General features: G+C 37.0%; 6 protein-coding genes across 6 annotated transcripts; 2 read left to right on the top strand and 4 right to left on the bottom strand.

Moving 5' to 3' along the window:
* Nucleotides 1-1,473: 1,473 nt before the first annotated feature.
* PHYBLDRAFT_161163 (hypothetical protein) lies at nucleotides 1,474-2,433 on the bottom strand (the record flags this gene model as incomplete). The annotated part of the gene is made up of 3 exons (XM_018434352.1): nucleotides 1,474-1,581; nucleotides 1,912-1,994; nucleotides 2,106-2,433. 3 exons carry the CDS (start codon nucleotides 2,431-2,433, stop codon nucleotides 1,474-1,476), a joined length of 519 nt encoding a protein of 172 aa, XP_018298557.1.
* Nucleotides 2,434-3,477: 1,044 nt separating this feature from the next.
* On the top strand, nucleotides 3,478-6,511 carry PHYBLDRAFT_138075 (SMP3/SAP2/LAS2/O3527 protein; the record flags this gene model as incomplete). The annotated part of the gene is made up of 13 exons (XM_018429929.1): nucleotides 3,478-3,671; nucleotides 3,765-3,835; nucleotides 3,926-3,991; nucleotides 4,089-4,261; nucleotides 4,332-4,453; nucleotides 4,595-4,796; nucleotides 4,900-5,104; nucleotides 5,236-5,375; nucleotides 5,479-5,535; nucleotides 5,631-5,736; nucleotides 5,834-5,935; nucleotides 6,017-6,179; nucleotides 6,313-6,511. 13 exons carry the CDS (start codon nucleotides 3,478-3,480, stop codon nucleotides 6,509-6,511), a joined length of 1,800 nt encoding a protein of 599 aa, XP_018298556.1.
* Nucleotides 6,512-7,137: 626 nt separating this feature from the next.
* On the top strand, nucleotides 7,138-8,570 carry PHYBLDRAFT_89024 (carbohydrate esterase family 4 protein; the record flags this gene model as incomplete). The annotated part of the gene is made up of 4 exons (XM_018443705.1): nucleotides 7,138-7,636; nucleotides 7,790-8,079; nucleotides 8,206-8,319; nucleotides 8,406-8,570. Coding segments are annotated over 4 exons (1,068 nt in total), but the record flags the coding sequence as incomplete, so codon positions are not given.
* Nucleotides 8,571-9,048: 478 nt separating this feature from the next.
* Nucleotides 9,049-13,074, bottom strand: PHYBLDRAFT_129202 (glycosyltransferase family 2 protein; the record flags this gene model as incomplete). Its single annotated transcript, XM_018429270.1, has 5 exons — nucleotides 9,049-10,441; nucleotides 10,531-10,956; nucleotides 11,057-11,289; nucleotides 11,358-12,494; nucleotides 12,693-13,074. The coding sequence occupies 5 exons, from the start codon at nucleotides 13,072-13,074 to the stop codon at nucleotides 9,452-9,454; spliced, it is 3,168 nt and encodes a 1,055-aa protein (XP_018298554.1). The 3' UTR covers nucleotides 9,049-9,451.
* Nucleotides 13,075-14,787: 1,713 nt separating this feature from the next.
* Nucleotides 14,788-16,314, bottom strand: PHYBLDRAFT_61566 (hypothetical protein; the record flags this gene model as incomplete). Its single annotated transcript, XM_018440824.1, has 7 exons — nucleotides 14,788-14,859; nucleotides 14,930-15,217; nucleotides 15,273-15,306; nucleotides 15,379-15,512; nucleotides 15,581-15,737; nucleotides 15,815-15,896; nucleotides 16,185-16,314. The coding sequence occupies 7 exons, from the start codon at nucleotides 16,312-16,314 to the stop codon at nucleotides 14,788-14,790; spliced, it is 897 nt and encodes a 298-aa protein (XP_018298553.1).
* A 482-nt stretch (nucleotides 16,315-16,796) lies between these two features.
* On the bottom strand, nucleotides 16,797-19,969 carry PHYBLDRAFT_138071 (hypothetical protein; the record flags this gene model as incomplete). The annotated part of the gene is made up of 9 exons (XM_018429928.1): nucleotides 16,797-16,973; nucleotides 17,086-17,395; nucleotides 17,564-17,649; nucleotides 17,751-18,520; nucleotides 18,607-18,669; nucleotides 18,747-18,852; nucleotides 18,938-19,030; nucleotides 19,135-19,817; nucleotides 19,909-19,969. The coding sequence occupies 9 exons, from the start codon at nucleotides 19,967-19,969 to the stop codon at nucleotides 16,797-16,799; spliced, it is 2,349 nt and encodes a 782-aa protein (XP_018298552.1).
* Between the last annotated feature and the right edge of the window lie 239 nt (nucleotides 19,970-20,208).

Raw genomic sequence — 20,208 nt, 5'->3', positions numbered from 1 at the left:
GATTCATTTCTCGCGCTCACAGCTTAATTCAACTGGAGAATCCTTTCGCTGCCAGGCTGGAAATTTCATGTCATTAGCTATAACTAATATCGTGTAGCACCTAACTTTGCTATTAGAGATCGAGTCCTCGTCAAGTTTCCGGTGTTATCAAGCGTTGTTTCTTCTGGTTGCTTAATAGGGCTGTCTCATTTTGCTCGTAGTCCGTTCCTTGTTGTCAAGTCCATTGGTGCGAATCGTTTTGCTCTCTTAGACCATGTCTTCTAACAAGATTCATGCAAACGTAAAATCTGAGTGCTAGAAGAAATACTCAGTTTGAAATGAGGACAATTTTTCTTCTTAACCTCTAAGGATGTCATGAGATTTTTGGTAGCAAAATGGGGTAAAAAATTGGCACCAAGGCAATTAATTTAATTAATTTATAGATAAAAGCCCAGTTATAAAAAATATGGAGGGTGGGGGGGGGGGGGGTAATATTTATTTAATTTTAATTTTTTAATTTTTTATTTATTAAAAAAAATTTAAAAAAAATTTAAAAAACCAAAAGAAAAATTGGAAAAACCAAAAAAAAATCCAAATCTATATAAAATGGTTTAAGAAAATCCATATATATAGATTTTGATTGGGTCCTTTTCCTTTATTTTATTGAATTTATTTACCCTTGGGGGCCCGCCCATGATGAAAGTGGGATCTCCCTGTTGGACGAGAAAATTTTCAAAAAACTCGCAGTGGGCAACAGATAGGTTATCAGCATTCTACACCTGCATAGACATCGCGTGGTTTATATAGTTTGGTTTATAGGTCTTCAACTGTGAAAGTCTTTCGACCGGTTTACTAAGGCCACATCTATGAGCAGACTACGTAGATAACCGCCACAATAAAGATCTGAAAAATTTGCAAACTTTTGGCCCCTTTTTATAGACAAAATGGTTCAACTCTTGTACGACCTTTTGCAATTGAAAGAAAGTCACGGAACGTGAAAATTAAAATGATTGGTGTTTGAAAAATGAGTCAATGACTTTTAAATCATTTTGATTGGCTTTTAAAATTGTGACGCCATATGAAAAAAAGAGTCCTTGGGGTTGAAATAAAAAAGTCACATCAGAGAGAGAAAACCGAGGCTGCTAAAAAGAAAAGTCACCGCAAAAATGGCTCATAGTGTTAGGAAGGATATTGGATACGTGACTTATTATTTCTGGATGACGTCTATTGTTCTATAAGGTTCTATGAGAAAGAAAATATTCAGTGTGTGAGTAATTTGGTGATTGCGTAGTATCTAAAGCGTACACGGCCGTTTGCTGCCCAAAGTAAAACGAACTTCTTTAAGTGAATCTTTTTTTAAAAAAGAGAATATAAATCCAAGTAATTACACCTTTTTAAATAGCTCCTATTAAAAATCCATTTAAAGGAGTTGCACTACAAGAGGTGTGCACGGCCGTTTTGGCCGTTTTTGGCTTTTTTTAAGAACTGAAAATCTCAAACATTATTTTTAATATTTTTTGTTAAATCGTAAATCTCCAATCCTAACAAGAATTGTTTACAAACCAATACCTCTTCTTCTTTTGCATTGGTATTAAGTACATCCTATTGAATGAGTAAGCTACGACTGTTAGGTTTAATAGAATTGGTGTTTTATAACTGACAAAAACGCATAGTTGTGCCTTTTTTCAAAAAATAAAATACTAATAATTGACCAACATTGGGTTACGACGAGGTTCAATTTTTAAGGACAAGACGTTTTTGTAAAGAAAAGGGGTATTTAAAATGAAACATTAAAAAAATAGATTCTATTTGATTCTGCTAATACTTTGTAATGTGGATTTAATTACGTGTGTTTGGTATATTTATAGGGACAAGCTTAACGTTAAACTTGATTATTTTCTATTCCTTATTCAGTCTCCCTCACAGACACACCTTTACTTGGTTCTCGTAATGATACTTTCTTTGAACCTTTTCGCAACTCTTAATAGCTCCGGCTTCCCCATCATTACCCTTGACTATAAATCTTGATTCAAAGGGCAATATAACACCTTTATGTTGCCTATTGGTCTAATGTATATGCTCACGAGCCCAATGCAACCATCTTTTCTTATAGCTTTATGTTACACCCAATTTATGAGCTGCAATACATAATCCAAATCCCAAACGCTTAAGATAGCTAATTATTGCTTTTATTTTACGGACGAATACCTCTATCTTCTTTAAAGAGGTTTTTAGCCTAGAATATAAAGCAAAATTGTCCTTCGGAACTACATTCATAAGGTGTATTTCTATCCCATCATCAAGCTTTCTGGCTCGTTCAGACCCTCTTCTTTGCTGTAGAGATCCTGTCTCACCCACTCTCTTAATGATGTACTTGACAGCCGATAGACTCGTGTAAACTACCAATGGAATCTGAGCTAACGAGAAACTTCTAAATGCATGTTCATGATGCATTCCTATCTGTAGGTATCATTTTTTTTATATGATCCATGAGTGTTTTCTGATGAATTCGTGTCTTGCGTGTAGGATTTGATTAATAAAACTGGGAGAAAACAATGTTTTTCTTTTGGTAATTTTTTTTTGCGTGGGCGAAACGTTTTTGACCGTAAGTGTATATATACATAATTTATGTTTATTTGTTGGATTAGAAAGCATTATCTTTTGTACTTGCACTTGTACTTGTACTTGTACTTGTGCAAGTAGCTATAATCATTTGACAATTTAACAGTTTTATAATTCATGAACATAAAAATTGTCTTGAATCTCTCTCTATTTGCCCCTTTTCTTTGAGTAATGGATACAAGGGTATATACGCATATGTATATGTGTAATAGACGTTGTTCGTTTGGTTGTCTTGGTTTTTTTGATGGTCTTCTATTTTATTTACGTAAAACATGAATAGAAAAGAAAGAAAGAAGAAGAAATATTGGTCTAATAAACTTTTGATCTGATAACTTTGTCGTACCATTTGCTCACTTGGAATTCTGAGTCGAATTGTCCGCTCAATTATATCTAATTATATTAACATTTGCTAACAGCTTATATGATAGTTTATTCTCTCTAGAGTAAGACAGAGTAAAGCAAACTAAAGGGTAGTGATTTAGATATCTAAGCCATAATATCATGTCTACCACAGCTCAGTACAGCACAGCACAGCACAGCACAGCACAACATAAGGAAGTACGAAAGAATAGATAATGATCGGAAGAAATATATGAGCACAAAAAATATTCTGTACAACTCTCGAAGAAAGCGGCTAAAAAAATATATATGAAAGAATTCCCGCTTAAACTACTTGCCATTTTGACCTTTTTATTTTTATTATTTTTATTGAAATCTGATAAAAATAACAATACTATTACTAGTATAATATAATATAATACAAGTCAAACTGGTAATTTCGGCTATTTTATTTTATTTTATTTTTTTTGGTTTACTTGGGTTCTTTATTACTGCTAATATTATTATTATTACTATAATAATAATAATAATAATAATATGAAGACACGTCAAGCTATATTATACGTAGCGTTCTTGTGGTTTAGATGGCTAGTGTCCAGCCTACCTGGCTACCTCCATCCCGATGAGTTTTTCCAGTCACCGGAAATCACTGCCGGTCCTATACTAGGTGTTGAGACCAGCATTCCATGGGAGTACAGCCCTGCTCATGCCTCTAGAAGCATTGTCATTCCGTAAGCTTAAAGCAAAACAAAAGAAGAAGAAGAGAAAGAAGAGCGTGTATCGTGTGTTTGTATCTTAACTTGTCCCTTTTGTTTTCTTTTAAGCTTTTTGACAACTGGTCTTCCTTTCTGGATTTTGCGTCAAGTAGAAACCTGGACCAACGGTGAAAAACAGAGTAAATATCTATATAAATATGTCTCTATGTCTATAAATGAAAACTTACAAATGATTGTCTTTGTTGGAAAAATAATAATAATAATAATAGTCATTGGCACTTTGAGTATCTTTTTGACAGAAAGAACCGCCAGTTTCATTCTTTCTCTACTTGTTGGTAAAGCACTTGATAATATTAGTGATAATTAGAAGGGATTCTGGGTAAAAGAAGAAAATATATTGATATTGATATTGATCGTCAATCCTTATTTTAGATTTCAGTGTCATCAACCTTTACAAGACAATGGAAAAAGATTACCTTTTGCCTCTTTTCTTGGTTGCATCGAGTCAAGTTGCATTGGTCTACTACACCCGTACTTTCTCCAATTCAATTGAAGCCATCATCCTCTGTTTGAGTTTGGCTTCTTATGCATCATTCACCAAAAAGGTAAAAATAAAAACAGGAACGGATTTAAGAAAAAGGGAATATGTTTTTACTAAAATACAATTATCATTAGGGATCTTTGGTATCTTCTTTTGGTCTTGGTTTCTTGCTCTGTCTTGGAATCTTTACCCGTATCACCTTTGGACTCTTTGGTCTCCCCATTGGTCTTGGTTTCTTGTTGCATGCTCTCAAAGGGTAAGACAATAAATACATAAATACATAAATACATGCATCAAATGTAGAGTAAACAGGGTTGATCTACAAGGAAAACAAAAAGAGAGAGAGAGAGAGACGGCTCAGATATATCCTGATACATTTCAATTTGTCATGTTATAGAAATTCTTCGAGCAAGCCTTCCTTCATTGGATCCTTGGTTTCGTTTGCTCTTGGTGCCAGTGCAGTGGCTGGCGTGTGTATCTTAGCCGACTCGCTTTATTTTGGAACTCTTCAGGCAACCGTCAACGACCAGCCTATTGTTCATTTCTCACAGATCGTCGAAGCCTTGATGAACTTTTCCGAATTTTCCTTTAACTTGGTAGTAAGTAGTTTCTTCTTCGTCTTCTTCTTTGTTAAGAAGAAGAAAGTAAAGAAGACACAAGAAATTGTTCTAATACTGTCTTGAAAAAAAATTAAATCAAAAGGGAAATTTTGTCATTACACCACTCAACAACTTGAAATACAACATGAATGTGGACAACTTGGCAACCCACGGTCTCCATCCTCGTTACCTCCACCTTATTGTAAACTTCCCCTTACTTTTTGGCCCATTAGCAATTGCTTCTCTTATGGATGTTACCGATACCGTTGTTGCAGCTGGAGATACTTTGTTTAGCCGTATATACTATGGTAAGAATCAAAATAAAAGTAAAAGAGATACAGAGAGGAATATAAGAATCAACAAGGAAGACAGTTACATATATATATATATATATATATATATATATATTGTTAAATAATGTTTGAACATTTTATTTCAGTTGCCCTTTGTACTATTGTTACAGCCATGGCTGGCTTGTCGACTGTTCCCCATCAGGAAGCACGTTTCTTGGCCCCTCTTCTTGTTCCTCTTGTCATTGTTTACACCTGGAACAAGACCAATCTGCCAAAGCTCTTCTGGGTAAATAATAATGTTTTGTTTGGAAACAAAATTTTGTGCATCGCATACTCAAGAAAAAAAGAATCATTAACAAATGTATTTTTTATATATGTCTGATTTGTAGTTTACCTGGATAATTTTCAATGTCATTACCACCTTTGTATTCGGTGTCTTGCACCAGGTTTGTTGTGGGATATACATGGATAGATTTTAAAAAGAATAGTATAAACTAAACAAAGAGGTAACATTTTTGCCTGTTTTTTTTTTGGTTATTAGGGTGGTATTGTTCCTACTATGAGTTACCTCCAGCAACAATCTACCAATATTCATGGTTGCGAAAAGTTATCTTCTGGCGACCTTGCCTGCCAATTGGATTTCACAAGTAAGTTAATAGTATAATGATAAGAATTCAAAAGAGAAACACATACACACTGGGGTTTTGATTGATTTATGATTATCTGTGTGTGTGTGTGTAATAGGCGCATCTTTCCAGAGCAATTACAATGTCACTACACACATTTTGTTTCTCAAGACATATATGGCTCCCCACCACTTATTGGCTTATCCTACTGAATGGAAGGGTAAGTATAATTAAGAAAAAAGGATGAAGTGGTTAGCTAGACCCTAACATCTTCTCTTTTATCTTGATTGAAATTCTTTAGACACGAGCAATATCCATGTTCAAATTAAGGATTTTGGAAGTGATATTGAATCGGCCGAGCGTGAATTGGAACATCGTTCTGGTGTTGTATTCCACAAGGATAGTCAAACCAAGCACAAGATTGACTTTGCACCATCCCAGGAATTCCCCAATTCATTCGAAAGGTAAATAATAAGATTAGTAAATATGCGGAAGGAAAAGTCTTGTAGAAAGAAGAGGCTCATGGTGTATTTGTGTTTGTGTATTTATATACTCATTTATTCTCTATTCTTTTCTTCTTTTTTTTACTATTATCAGAACTCTCTTGGTTGCGCCTATGACAGCCATGCTGCCTCGTATCCACAAGCATCGCTATCTGTTGGTGACATCTTACAACCCCCATGTGAGCTTTGATGACATGAGACTCGCCGCTAATCAGACAGACCAAATGACTGACCCAGCAAAGGTTATGAGCCTTAATGTCTGGTTACTTCTCTCAGAAAAGGATGAAAACTAAATTAGAAGAAGCATCCCAAAAAAAAGAAACCCTTGTAATATATATATATTAAATACAACAATTGGTATTATTCACCTATATGTTCACTCCTTTATTCATTAATTTATTTATTTATCTATCTATTTATTGTATTTAACTTGGGAAGTACTCTGATAATCTAATTGTCTGCTTTATTTCATATAAAACCTACACATACATATACCAGTGCGTACGTGCGTGCGTGTGTGAGTTAGTGCGTAGATGTACAATAAAGAACAATAATACAAAACAGAAAATACAAATCCTTCTGATCGACAAGTTTTCCACAAAAGGAATTTAAATGAATTCTGGTCGATAGCTACATAAAACTCATTCTTACAAACCATCAGGCACGCAAGTTACCTACCGTGCATATATATAATACAAGAATAAATGAATAAAAAACATATTTCCATTATTGCTGCTTTTATTTTTGTATTTAATTTCTGCTAAATATATATATTAAATATACATATATACAAAAATAAATTTTTAGTGCTAGTATAGCAACATCAAGAGTTATGCTATATATTCTTCCTTTACTATTGTGTATAGGAACTGCTAATGCCTTTGACATTGTTCACTATGGCAGTGACAAGCGATCACCTATGCCTGTGTCCTCTCCTACGTGGTTAAGTAGTGTCCCGATTCCTACCAACGTTGCCACAAAATTCCCGACAGATCAGGCAATCATACCAGGGCCTCTTGCGCCTTCCGACTTTCACATCAACAAAAAAACATACCCTGCAGCCAACAAGGTTCCGTCTGTAGATCACCCAGAGGTCCAAAAGGTCATTGGGTCTATTGACTGGACCAAGGTATCCAAATCACCTATTCGCAAAGTGGTCGACTGGTCTCTTGACTTGACAGGCTACGACTACCTTGGAGACCCCGATTGCTGGTCGTCTTCTAGTCTTTGCAGATATCCAAAAGCCCTTGATTTACCCGAAGACGTGCATGAATGCCCCAATTCTGGCGATTGGGGGCTGAGCTACGACGATGGACCCTTCCGTGCCTGGACAACCTCGCCAGAAGACAAGGCATGGGAGTCGCCGCGTCTCTACAACTTTTTGGCCACAACTGGAAATCAAAAGGCGACTTTATTTTGTAAGATTCTGACTATTTAATATCACGTATGCACATTTGTGCGTGAATATGTATTTTTAGGTGTAGGTGCGCATTACATCTACATATCTATTTTAGATGCTACATTCCTCAATAGATCCCCTTTTTGTGCTTATATTATTATTATTTTGCAAGATGTTGGACATAATGTTATCAACTTCCCTGTGGCTGCTCAACGTGCTCTTGCAGATGGACACACACTTTGTGCTCATACTTGGTCTCACAAGCAGATGACTTCGCTTACCAACGAAGAAGTGGTGGCTGAACTGTACTGGACTATGAAGGCAATCAAGGAAACTACTGGAGTAACAACCCGGTGCTGGAGACCCCCATACGGAGATGTGGATGATCGTGTTAGATCAATTGCGTGGCAAATGGGTCTAAGAACAATTGTGTGGGATAGAGACTCAAACGACTGGGATTTGGTAAGTGTTTCTTTTCTTTGTTTAACCCGTAGCAATGAAAACCAAAACCAAAACCTTCTAACTACAGTATTTAAAAAAAATGAATGATTTTTGGTTGATGTTTCGTTGTATTTTTTTTGTAATTAGAATGGTGTACCAGGAGGAGGACATTTATCGAAATTAGAAGTAGGCAAGATATTTGAGAAGTGGATATCACGTATGGCCAACAGACAGGACAGAGATACGGGGCATGTTTCATTGGTAAAAGCATTTAACTAGGCACATACACATACACATATATATATATATATATATATATAAGAGTAAGATATTTAACATTGTTATAGGAACATGAGAATAATAGGGAAGCACTTGCTGTTGCAGAAGAGTGGCTTCCAAGACTACAGAACCAATTCAATGTGGTTCCTATCCATGAGTGCATCGGTGATCCTAATCCATACTGGGAAGCCAACTGGAAATTCCCTTGGCCTGCCGGAAAATTCAATGGGTCCAAGAAAGCCGTAAATAAATTTATACCGGAAACAACGACCAAGACTTCTGGTAATCCAAATACTGGGAACGAACCGGCAAAGGAGTCCGGGGCCATCAAAACCTTATCTACAAACCTTGGTGTTTATTCAGATCCATTGTCGTTTAAAACGATATTTCTACTCGCTTTTATATATATAGCCTTTATATAATTCACCCTTTAATCTTATTCTATTATATATATATATATATATATATATATATATCTTTTTTTCGATTGCTATCAAAAGAAAAGAAAAAAAAAGAATTCTATCTGTCGAGACGAAACCCAAACTATAGGCTAATCAAAATTGTATATTTATTTTGACAGTTTATATATATATATATTTGAATTGGCTTTTATCCCATATTACTTAGTTTATTATGTTCTCTTTACTGTTTGTATAGTACCCTCCTTATTTGTCTATTTTCTTTATAGTAAAATAAAATGAAATGAAAAATGAATAATAAATTATGATACTTTTACCACAAATTTTATTTATTTATTTATTTATTTATTTATTTATTTTATTTTTATTTTGAATGAGAGCACAAGAATATGTATGTATATAATAATAACAATAATAAAAATAATATATAAAAAAAAAGAGTGGGTGTCTGAGGGGGACAAGGATGGAGAAGGGGTATGCTCAAGCTAAAGATACACTAAAAAATATATTTGAACAGGGAATGGGGGAGGAAGGAGAGGAAAGAAAGAAAGGATAAGGTAAGGGAGGTTGATGTAAGAAAGAGGATAGACTACAGATAATCCAAAGAAAGAAACAAAGAAAAAAACAAAGAAGCCATCTACTAATTTGTTTTCATTGTCTTCTTTTTTTTTGTATTTTTTTTTGGGTGTAGATTTCTAGAATCCTTGGTAGGGTCCTTGGTTATATGGGTTAGGATTATGCTGTTGTGCTCCTACATACTGACCAGGACCTAGTGGTGCTGAAGATGGTTGTAAAGGCCGTGAATTAGAGTTTGGTGAAGATGGTGTGAAGTTTTGTTGAGGGCCCCAAGGGCCTGGTGCAGTAGGGTGTGGCTGGACCGGGGCCACAGGACGGGACGGAAGTGGAGCCTGCGACTGTGGCCGATATGAAGGGTAATATCCGGTACCACTATTCTTGGCTGGTGCTTCCTTGGACGGATCAAAGTAATGTGCCGGATCTTGGGCATTGCTGTTGTTAAACGAGAGGTTCGATCGGTTGTCATCAAATGTTCCAAACTGACTGTCTTCTTCATCAATAATGTTGTGTGTGAGGTGAGTGGGTCCCAAGTCGCGCTCATTTCGCTCTCTTCTCTTCTTGGCCCGGACTCGTTTGCGTTCATAGTCCTCCCATCTCTTCAAAGGCACACTTGCGGGATCAAACACACCGTCGGTCTTGCTGTGGTCATCTCCCTTGGCTTCTCCTTCGACCTTTCGGGTCTCTCCCCACGAGAAATCGTCAAAATGCCAGAACGCATAGACTGGGAGGACGAAATTCCAAATCGGGAGTGCACACAGATAGACAAGCATCCAGGCAAGATAGACCCACTTGCGTGTGGTAACAAGGATCAAGAAAGCAGGCGAAAACAAGACGATGATCAATAGGATCAGAGGGACGGCAAGAGTAAAGCTGGTGATGTGCGTCTTTGCCATCGAAACGATAAGAACCACGGTGAGAACAATGGCGACAGGTAAAGTGAGAGTACCGACAAGATCCATCATTACAACAAACTGCATCGAGAAGCAGAAAGTACCGCACAAGTTACGCACAAGCACAAGTTCAAACAAGTTGTGGATAGTCGAGTTAATCCAGCGACGGCGTTGAGACAGCAACACTTTGAATTCATCAGGAACGACTGTTTTGCAAATCTAATACATAAAATATTAATATTTAGTATAAAGACTTTATCTACATATAGAGATATAAAGTATAAATACAAGTAAAGGGGAGGACTTACGGCTTGAGGAGTAAAGACCATTTTACGGAAGGGGAAATTACGGAGCATTAGGGTGGTCAAGAATCGATCTTCACCAAGCAACAACAGATTCTTTTGGTGAAGGGTGTCAATGGTATTAGACGAGTATTCCTGAACAATCTCGGGTTTGGTGATAATAGGGATCCAATCACCATCACCCTTGCGAGCCTTGAGTCGATACATGCAGAAACAGCCTGGAAGACAAGTCACACCACCAAACACGGCTTCAAAACCTTTAGCCAGATGATGGGAAATAAAGTATTCATAGACCTGGATGGCTGTCACCCAAGAGTCTCGTTTGTTGGCAATCTTTGTTTCACCACACAGTCCCATAATTAGGTTGTCGTTCACCATACAATTGATCAATAAGCGAAGGGATGATTCGTATACTTTAGTATCAGCATCAACCTAATAAAAACCAATATATATATATATTAAAGATAATATCAAGTAAGTATATATTATTTTGTTGAATTATAATTATTATAATAATAATTTTAAAATTTACCATTAGTACTAGCTCAAAGTAGTCTGGAGTAGCCTTCATAAGGTAAGTGATTTTCTGGAAAAGTTCAAAATCTAGAGGTGTCATGCGGTCATTGTATGTTACTCGACTGAAAAAGTTCATTAAAATAAGCTGCGAATCACGCTTTCCACGATTTCCAGGTTTGGGCTTGCCCTGTTCGCCTGGATTGCCCGACTTGACGACCAAAATCATGGGCACCTTGTGTCCAGAACATACTAAGTAATAAAAAATGTCACTATTAGCCAAATATATATATATATATATATATAAGAAAGCCACTCACCATAGTGACCAGCATAAACCTTTGCACAATTGTGTTGCTTTGCACCTGAAGCAACAGCCATGTATGCCTTTGGTTCTGGGTTCTTCATAGCAGGGTCATCAAAGGTAATGAGGGAAAGACACATGTCGGGGGTGGACATAGTCTCACCGTGGCCAGTAATTATACCATCCGCAATAAGGAAAAGCAGTTTACGATCGTCTGGATAATCTGTAGCAGCCAATGATTCCACGGTTCCACGAATACCTTCTGTATTTTCTGAATAGCAGGTAATAAGCATTACGGTATAGAGGTCGTTACCGATTTCCATCAATCGAGCCGTTGCGTTTGAGCCAGCTCCTCCGCTTCCACCGCCTGCCATCAGTGGTGCACTAGGGCTGATGGCAGACATTTCCATGGTCTGATTTGGTCTGATCGCAGCTCCTGCAGCAGCTCCAGGCGAGATACGAGGCATTTCTGGTGGAGTGCGGGATAGTTTTCGGGAAATGAACCAAGAGAAGATGAGGGCCATAAAAAAGCGAGCGAGAACAATAGAAAGGACAATAAAAAGAGAGCAGAACAGGATGATCGAGGCAACAAAGCATCCGGGTGTGTCCTTGTCGATCTTTCCGGCCCTGTATTTTTCTACCATACAGTCGATCGAGGCCTCAAGCTCCGGGAGACGGAAGAAGAGCTTTGTGGCATCACGGCCACCTTCAGCAAAGTTCTGTTTGAGGATGTAGCGAATAAGGACGTCAAGCTCGTCATCCGGAAGGGGGTTAGGGTTTGATGTAATGTAAGGGGTTAGATTGAGGACGTTTCCGTCGATAACAAAGAAGTTTGCAAGATCTTCTCCTGCCAGGTTTGTCCAGTCGTAGCCAACCTGACGAGTGGAGTTGAAGATTCCGAGGCCGTCGTATGTTGTCTGTGTGAGGGATCCGAGGGTGCAGGTTCCAGCTGTACAAGGATTGAAAGTGACTGCAGCGAATTTGGTGGAGACGGCGTTGCCGGTATCTTGGCATGCAGGGATGGTGGTGCCATGTTGGAAGAGAGAGGTGATGTCGGTACCAGGGGTTTTTGCCAAGGAAAAGAAATCGGTGTTTCCGGTATTCTTCGCGTTAGTGATATTGAATTGCCACCCATTGATTCCCAACAATGAAGCTATTGAAATTATAATTATAATTGTGATTGAAATTATTGGATCAATAAAATAATAATATAGATATTTAAGAAAAGAAGAAGTTAGTTTCTTCTTTGGTAAAACGTATTTCTTTAGCGGATTCTGTACAATAGCCATATAATTATAATAATTATAATAATAATAATAATAATAATAATAAAAGTTAATGGAGTACATACCTCCATTTATAGAGTCATTGTACGAAAGATAATTTTGTTGGTTACTGGCATCGGTTGAGGGACACAAAACAGAGCTCAGACCGATAGTTATAAAGGCAACAAAACCACCCATGCAGGCAATCAGGAAGCAAAGGGTAATCTTTTCACGCCAGGCTTGTTGCATGCTGGCATCAGACATTCCGAGAGCTTTGAGCATCGGGGAAAAAGCCCAGAAGGTGACGACACGAGAAAAAAAGGTCCATGGATCGAACATGGTTCCTGTCGAGGTGGTCTTTCCGGTAAGGAGCGGTGGTGGCTCTTGGTATCGATCAGGACGGATGAGGGTGCGTCCGCGTTGTATGTTCTGGCTGGCATTGGCGATACTGTTTCCTCCGGGAGCCATTCGACGGGTGGGTGCTCTACCAAGAGTGGTGGGTGTTCTGCCTATGGAGGCAGCGCCTGCATTGTAGCGATAGTTGCTTTCGGTTGCGCGATAGGCGTACTCATCACCAGAGGCGTTCCCACCAGCGGCAGCGTCGTAACGGGTGGGCATTGGAGGGCTTTATTCTTCAAGTGAAAGGAACAAGTGAAAAGAATGAATGCAACAAAAATTAAGAAAGATAAAGAATGGGCTGAGGATGAAGTAAGGGGAGGAAGAGGGGGGATTCAAGGGATTGTTGTTTGATAAAGGATTGTTTATGATTTTAAAAGAAGGGATAAGGGTCAACGCTTGGAGGTCAAGACGTAGAAGGGGAGCAAACAACCAATGCCAGTAATACAAAAAGAAAGAAAGAAAGAAAGAAAATAAAAATAAAAAAGAAAAAGGGGGGAGTGAATGAAAGAAAGAAGAGAGAGAGAGAAAGGAAGGAGGGGGGGGGGGGAGGTTGTACGACTATTTTTAATACTAGATAGTTAGATGACAGCAAAGAGAAAGAAAAGAGTAAAATAGCTTATGCATGGTTACTGGTAAGTTCTTTCGTTGTCCGAAAAAAAAAATTGCAAATTAACTGTGTTGCCTATACAAGTCTAGATTTGGCCTCCTCTTGCTAGTGTAACCATGACAATTGCAGATCAAAACCGCAACATAAATCAAATATACTTATAACAAGGAGAGCAATAGAAAGAAGGGGCTGATATATGTGTGGGAGCCTTCGTATCTAAGAATAAACTGACCCGAAACACAATCGAAACATAATAACCTTTTTATTAAGCATATTATTTCTTTTATCAAATAAAGAAGCCAAGCAAAAACACAATAATTATAATTTATATTTATATTTATATTTATATTTATATATAAAATCCACCCATAAGCTCCGACTTTGTTCTTCTAAAGGCGATGAGATCTGTAGGAATCTAAACCTTTCTGTTATACACACACCAACCAACCTTTCTTGGAGTCAAGCCGGCCAAAGGTTCCAACCGCAAAAATAATAGATATAAAAAGATAAAAATAAAAATGAAAATGAAATCGTCGTCATCGATAGATACATAAAGATTTCTGGCTAAAACAAGCCGACATGTAGATACTTTGCTCTAAAAGGAATCTTTTCTGGTAGACTTTATGGCCTTGGACAATTCAAGAACTTGAGCCGATCAAAACCTAACATAATGGCTTTGTAGTCAAGCATTTTTATTGTTCTCTTTTGATTGTAAATATCAAAGCACGCACCAGGCTTCCGGGCAAAATAAAATAAAATAAAAATAAAAAATAAATTCTGCCATTCTTATTCTTATTGTAATTCTTGTACCTTTTGAATTTATTTATATATAAATACAAAAGATATGGTAGATATAGCCCATAGGGTGTACAAATCTATGTGTCTAGATATCAAAGCTGTCCAACGTTCTCTCTATCAGAATACAAGAGAGACATAAATGTACATATTGATCCAATACTATTCATCTAATTTCAATAAACTGTTTATTAAACCATTTCATTAACTCTTCTATCCCTTCTCTGGGTTAAAGTGGCGCACTTAATTAAGGTATATCCAAAAATGAACCCGCTGTATTGTCCCACCTTAAAGGTCTTTTTTTTTTTTAGAGAAAAAAAAAAGATCGAACCATCTCTATATATCGTTTCTCTCTTTCTTTATCTTTTTAAAGATTTTCCTTAAAACTTAAACACTTGATCTACCACTTTACTGACAGTACGTGGAGAAACAAAGCCCAAAGCCGTTGCTGCCTAGAAATCACATGTCAAAAACCAACCAAATAAAGCCCCCTTTCAAAATAATAAAATAATTTTTTTTTACCTCTGTAATAGCCTTGACCTGGCCCGGAGGTCCGCATACAAGTATTTTGACGTCTCCTGCCGGTTTTGGAAGCCACATTTCCATTTTCTCTTTGTCGATGCGACCTGTGTGTCCAGCCCACGTTGTGTGTGGGCGGCTTAGCACATAGTGTACATTAAACCGATTTGGGTGCATAGTCGCAAGCACATCCAGCTCTTCTCGGAGGAGAATGTCTGGCTCAGTCTGGTTTCCGTAAATCAAAGTAACCTCTGTCTTGTCTTTTTGGTTACCCAAGATAGCCTTGATAATCTATTTCGCGTGTGATAAGCATACAACAAACACTAAAGAAAGTTTATTGCCAAACCTTACTTGATACATGGGCGTGATACCAGAGCCACCTATAGAGAGATGTTAGTTTATATAGTAAATGTTTTATATATATATAAATATATATATAAATCTTTAAAAACCTGCCTGCTACCATTCCAATAGCTCGTACCATGTTAGGAGTGTATTCAAATAGACCTTTTGGTCCTCTGGCGGTGATCTTATCCCCAATCTCGAGGTTGACCAAGTAGTTTGACATTAGACCATCTGGGTAGGTCTATTACTCAACTCAGTTAGAAAAAATAAAACTTTATTCATCCAATCAACTTTCGATTTGTTTGTTACCTTTACAAGAATATCAAAATATCCCTTGGCATCGCTGGGACTCGTTGGCGTATAATTTCTAACCACCTCTTTTCCATCTATGGGCGCCAGTATTTGGATGTGCTGTCCAATAGGAATACCTAGCACATTCCATTTGTTTGGAAGAGAAAACCGGTATCTGAAGCCACACACAAAGAGAATTTTAAAAACCAGGTACCGTGCATCTTTATTTTTATATTTATATTTTTTTATTACCTATATGTATTAGGGCTCTTTTGCTCTTTCTCTATCAAGGTGAACTGCCGAACTGCATTTTTCTCTAGTGCAGGTATAGGACCTATAAAGTATGATACATGTGGATTAAAGGTACGAACTATTTGCTGTGTAATACGATACTATTCCACGCCAGGCTTTGTGGTATTATGTCATGTTACTATATGCTATGCTATGCTATGCTATGCTATTCTATGTTATGTTATGTTAAGTTATGCCATGCGAGGCTATGTTATACCATGTTACTCTATACTAATATATACATGCTATGCTATGCTATGCTATGCCATACTATATTGTATTGTGCTGTTTTGTGTATATGGGCGTGTTTCTTTTTCTTTAAAGGACTTACGCTTAGAAAAGTAAAGATAACATCCTATGCCAACTGTAACTACAGATACCACTGTAGTTATACAGACCACTGGGTCTGCCAGGATCTTGCCCATTTTACGGATTGCCACTGGCCCACGAGTATGGTGCATAGGAGTTAGGTAAATTTGAAGAAGTAATTGAAAAGAAGAGGCGAATATATTATTTTTCTCTCTCAGACCCACAAACATACTCCATTCACTGTGCTTCAGAGGTCTACTTGAAATTTGCGGGTCGTTAAAATAAATAAATAAATAAATAAATAAAATTGTTTATTATATATTTCTTATATAAATATTATATATATATATGTGTGTGTGTGTGATACAGTAATGACAGACAGGCAGTTGAAGATGGTGAGGTTGTTCTAGACACATATATATATATATATTCTTACTATTTCTGCTTATCTGTTCATGCAATTGATTCATTACAACATAACCACATTACAAACAATTATCTAATAAGATTCACTAAGAGAAAATATGTTACTCGCTTCATGGTAATTGTATTCCCTGATTACTTTATAGGTCTCACCAAACAAAAACAAAAAAAAACTGGTCTTCTTGGTATAAATCTTATATCTCCCACAATCTTAGCTGATGGGAAGGTGTGCAAATGATTGGGGTGTTTCGATTACAGAATTGTTACCACTCAAAGGTGATTTAACGTTCAGAAATGTCCGATCTTCTTGTGCCTGAGTAAACTTTTGAGTAGGAAGTTCGTATCGAATATTAAGGTCGGTGAGGATTCCTTTGAGAGCTAACATAAACTAAGAAAATTAAAATCATTAAACAATTAGACAATCATTAAATTTTATATTACAAAATATCAAGGGATTTTTTTCTTTTAATTTTTTTTTTTAAAAAAAAATTATCTTTTACCCGAGTACGTCGTTGCCAACGTTTGCTAAGCTCTTGCCAATTTCCCTTGTAAGGTAACCAAAGATTTATCAAGATCTGGTTCACATCCACGATATCCAAGACACGCAAATCGAACCCTGCAAAATCACGCGTCTCACCGCTGACCCATTCGCTAACTTGGTCTCGTAGCTTGTATATCAATTCAGTGGGTGTCCTGAAATCAATGTTTATTTGAATCGTTTCTCCCATATTTCCTGATCGTCGTACATTGGTAATTAGCTTTGTCATTAACACTGTAGTTGGTGCATATATTCTCTGACCATCACCGCGGCTTTTATTTTATTTTATTTTATTTTATTTAGTTTATTTTATTTTAATAAAAGGAAAGTTAATGCTTTATTTTCTTATTCTTATTCTTATTCTTCTTTAGGGTTTCTGTACATTCTAAAAACCAATAAAAAGAATAAAGCCCTATAATTTATTTGTGTTCTGTACTTACATAAAGACTGTTCCCATAAGTCCTAAATTATGCACCATCAAAAACTGTTCATCAATAATCACTAGATCACCTGCATCATAGGGGTGCTTTGTATAAAGGTATAAAGATAAGAATGTTCTTTCCAATAAATAAATAAACAAATAAAATATACACAAAAACAAAAAGAGATAACTATTCAAGAACTTACTGTGACAAAAAGAAACAAGATGCTCTCAAAAGTATTCTTTGCAGTGTTACCAAATACAAAGGTCAAAGCCAACAAAAATGATCCAAGTGGAACAAGCGAGTGCCAGACTTCCACATTAAACACAGCCAGAGATACAAACACTGTCGCAATAATACTGATCAACAAAAGCATGGCATCTATTTTTCCCAGGGCTTGGCTGGTATCTCGCATGGACTGGGCCAAAGCCTTTCGCTCTCTGTATATCTGAACAACCGTGTCTCTAAACTCTCTTCGTGTGAGATCGCCGTTCCCATCTCTGTCGAATACTGCAAATGCACTCTTTGCCTCCTCAAATGTGTCAAAGAAAGGCCGAAAGTCAGAAACATCAAGAGACCGTTTCGAATCCTCTTCTCCACTTAAGGGTGTCCCGACTGGATATGCAAGTGATTGAAAGAGCTTTCGGGCAACCTTTTTGGCAAACTCTATAGAGTTTATGTCAATCTTGTCATTGTCAATCAGGGTACGTGACTGAGGCTGGTCTGTCAACACAATGCTCTGTAGGCGCTTTTGAAACTGGGACAAGATTTCGGGTGTATTTGACAAGCGTTTGGTATCTGACTTGTGACCATATCCAACAGAAGTCGCGCTGTAAGCTGTAAGATTATTCAAGGTCGGAGTACTGTCGTCTGGGGCAAACGAAATCCGACTACTCAATGGACGTCGAATTCTCAATCGATTTGCAAAATCTTGTCTTGCCCTCCGTGCCTCTGCTCTACTAAGCGAGTCAAGAACTATATTTACGAAACAAATATATATATATTTAATCTTCTTTTACAGCATTAAATAGTAAAAAAAAAAAAACCAAATTCTAATTTACTTTTAAGCGCATTTTTGCTTTCCTGGACACGATCATTAAAAGCAAAACTATGAAAACTGGTGGCTATATGAAAAAAGAAAAAGACAAAATGAAGAATTAGTCAAAAATTATATATATATATCTTTTTCGTGATAAATTACCAATCATTTGAATAATGAGCTTTTGAATGAATAGAAAACAGGTGGCTACAAAAACACAAGCGTATACATTCCAGATAATACGCGAATAGTCCTGTTTGTGGACAGACTAAATAAAACAAATGGTAATATTAAACCTAAGAAAACATGCGGTTTACTTTCCCGCTTCTGTCTTAAAAAATATTGGACCTTACTGGGAAAGGATATTGTAATAAAAAAGCCCAAGTACCCCAGTTCCATGAAACCATAGTAAGAAGGCCGGTATACCATTTAAGACTCATATAGTACTACAACTTTTTGTATTAATCAAACCATACTTTTTTCTCTCAATTATATATCTAAGCCAAATCTAGAACATATATATGTATATATATAAAAGAAAGTAGTTTACCTCCATATAGGTCTTTACACTTTCAGATCGTCTTCCTTTAAATATTTTTGTCCATGTTGAAACTACGGTAGGAAGCAGTTCGATAACAATTGTTGTTACCCACCCAATATGCCACATAAATGCTGCCCAGTACATCCAGCACTGAACATTACTACGGACATTCCTAAAGCTCGGATCTTGCTTTTCTTCTTCGGTAGGATAAGGCAAGAATAAATAGATACAAACCCCAATGGCAGCAAACATACAAGATCCAGATAGAGCAAGTATAATACGTCGTATAAGGGGTGACAGATAATGCCAGCAGCAACGTCTTGCCATGGCTTCCTGAATACGTTCTCGAGTAGACTTTTGAACCTCTACTTTGCCTTGGTCGGGATCATCATTCCAATCAAAGTCGTCGTCATCGTTATTATTCTCGTTCTCGTTATCGTCTGTCAATAGATCCTCTTTTATGTTTTCATCTAGATCTATAGTCTTCATGTTGATTTCTTCGTTCAACTTGCCCTTTGGGAATAAATGAAAAGTATCTATAAGAGAATCTTTAAGAGGCGAAGAGCGTCTGGGTCCATAGTTCTGAAGAGGAGTCGGCTCAGGGTGTGTATCGTGCTCGATCTGAATTGAAAGATGAGGTCGATCTAGGCTCAAACGGCTGGCTACTGTTCCTTTAGGTAATGTGTCTGGGTCTGTGCACAAAAATAATAATAAAAAAAAGGGGATGAAGTTTAGGTTTCTGTGTACTCTTCAAGCATGTGAAGTGGGACAAAGATTACACACTGATAGCGAAGCGAATAGTCTCCCTAAGACTATTAGAACCGACTGTAGTGTTAATCTCCATTTACCAAAGAAGACGTTACGGAAGATTTTGTTAAATAAAAAGAATGATGTAAAATAGATATATATATATGTATGTATGTATGTGTGTGTGTGTGGTGATAGTGAATGTAGTGGTGGGTGCTGTGGTAGAGCTTGTGATGCGGCGAGTAAAAGGAGGGAGAAGGGTTAACAGGCATCCCTCTCCATTGGCACTTTTGATCTTGTAGTTAATAAGAATGAACCTGTTTAAACTGCGACAAT

This window comes from Phycomyces blakesleeanus, assembly GCF_001638985.1.
Source record: "Phycomyces blakesleeanus NRRL 1555(-) unplaced genomic scaffold PHYBLscaffold_1, whole genome shotgun sequence".
NCBI classification, from domain to species: domain Eukaryota; kingdom Fungi; phylum Mucoromycota; class Mucoromycetes; order Mucorales; family Phycomycetaceae; genus Phycomyces; species Phycomyces blakesleeanus.
Note: the sequence above shows the minus strand (reverse complement) of the source record. Positions and strands in the feature narration are given on the sequence as shown.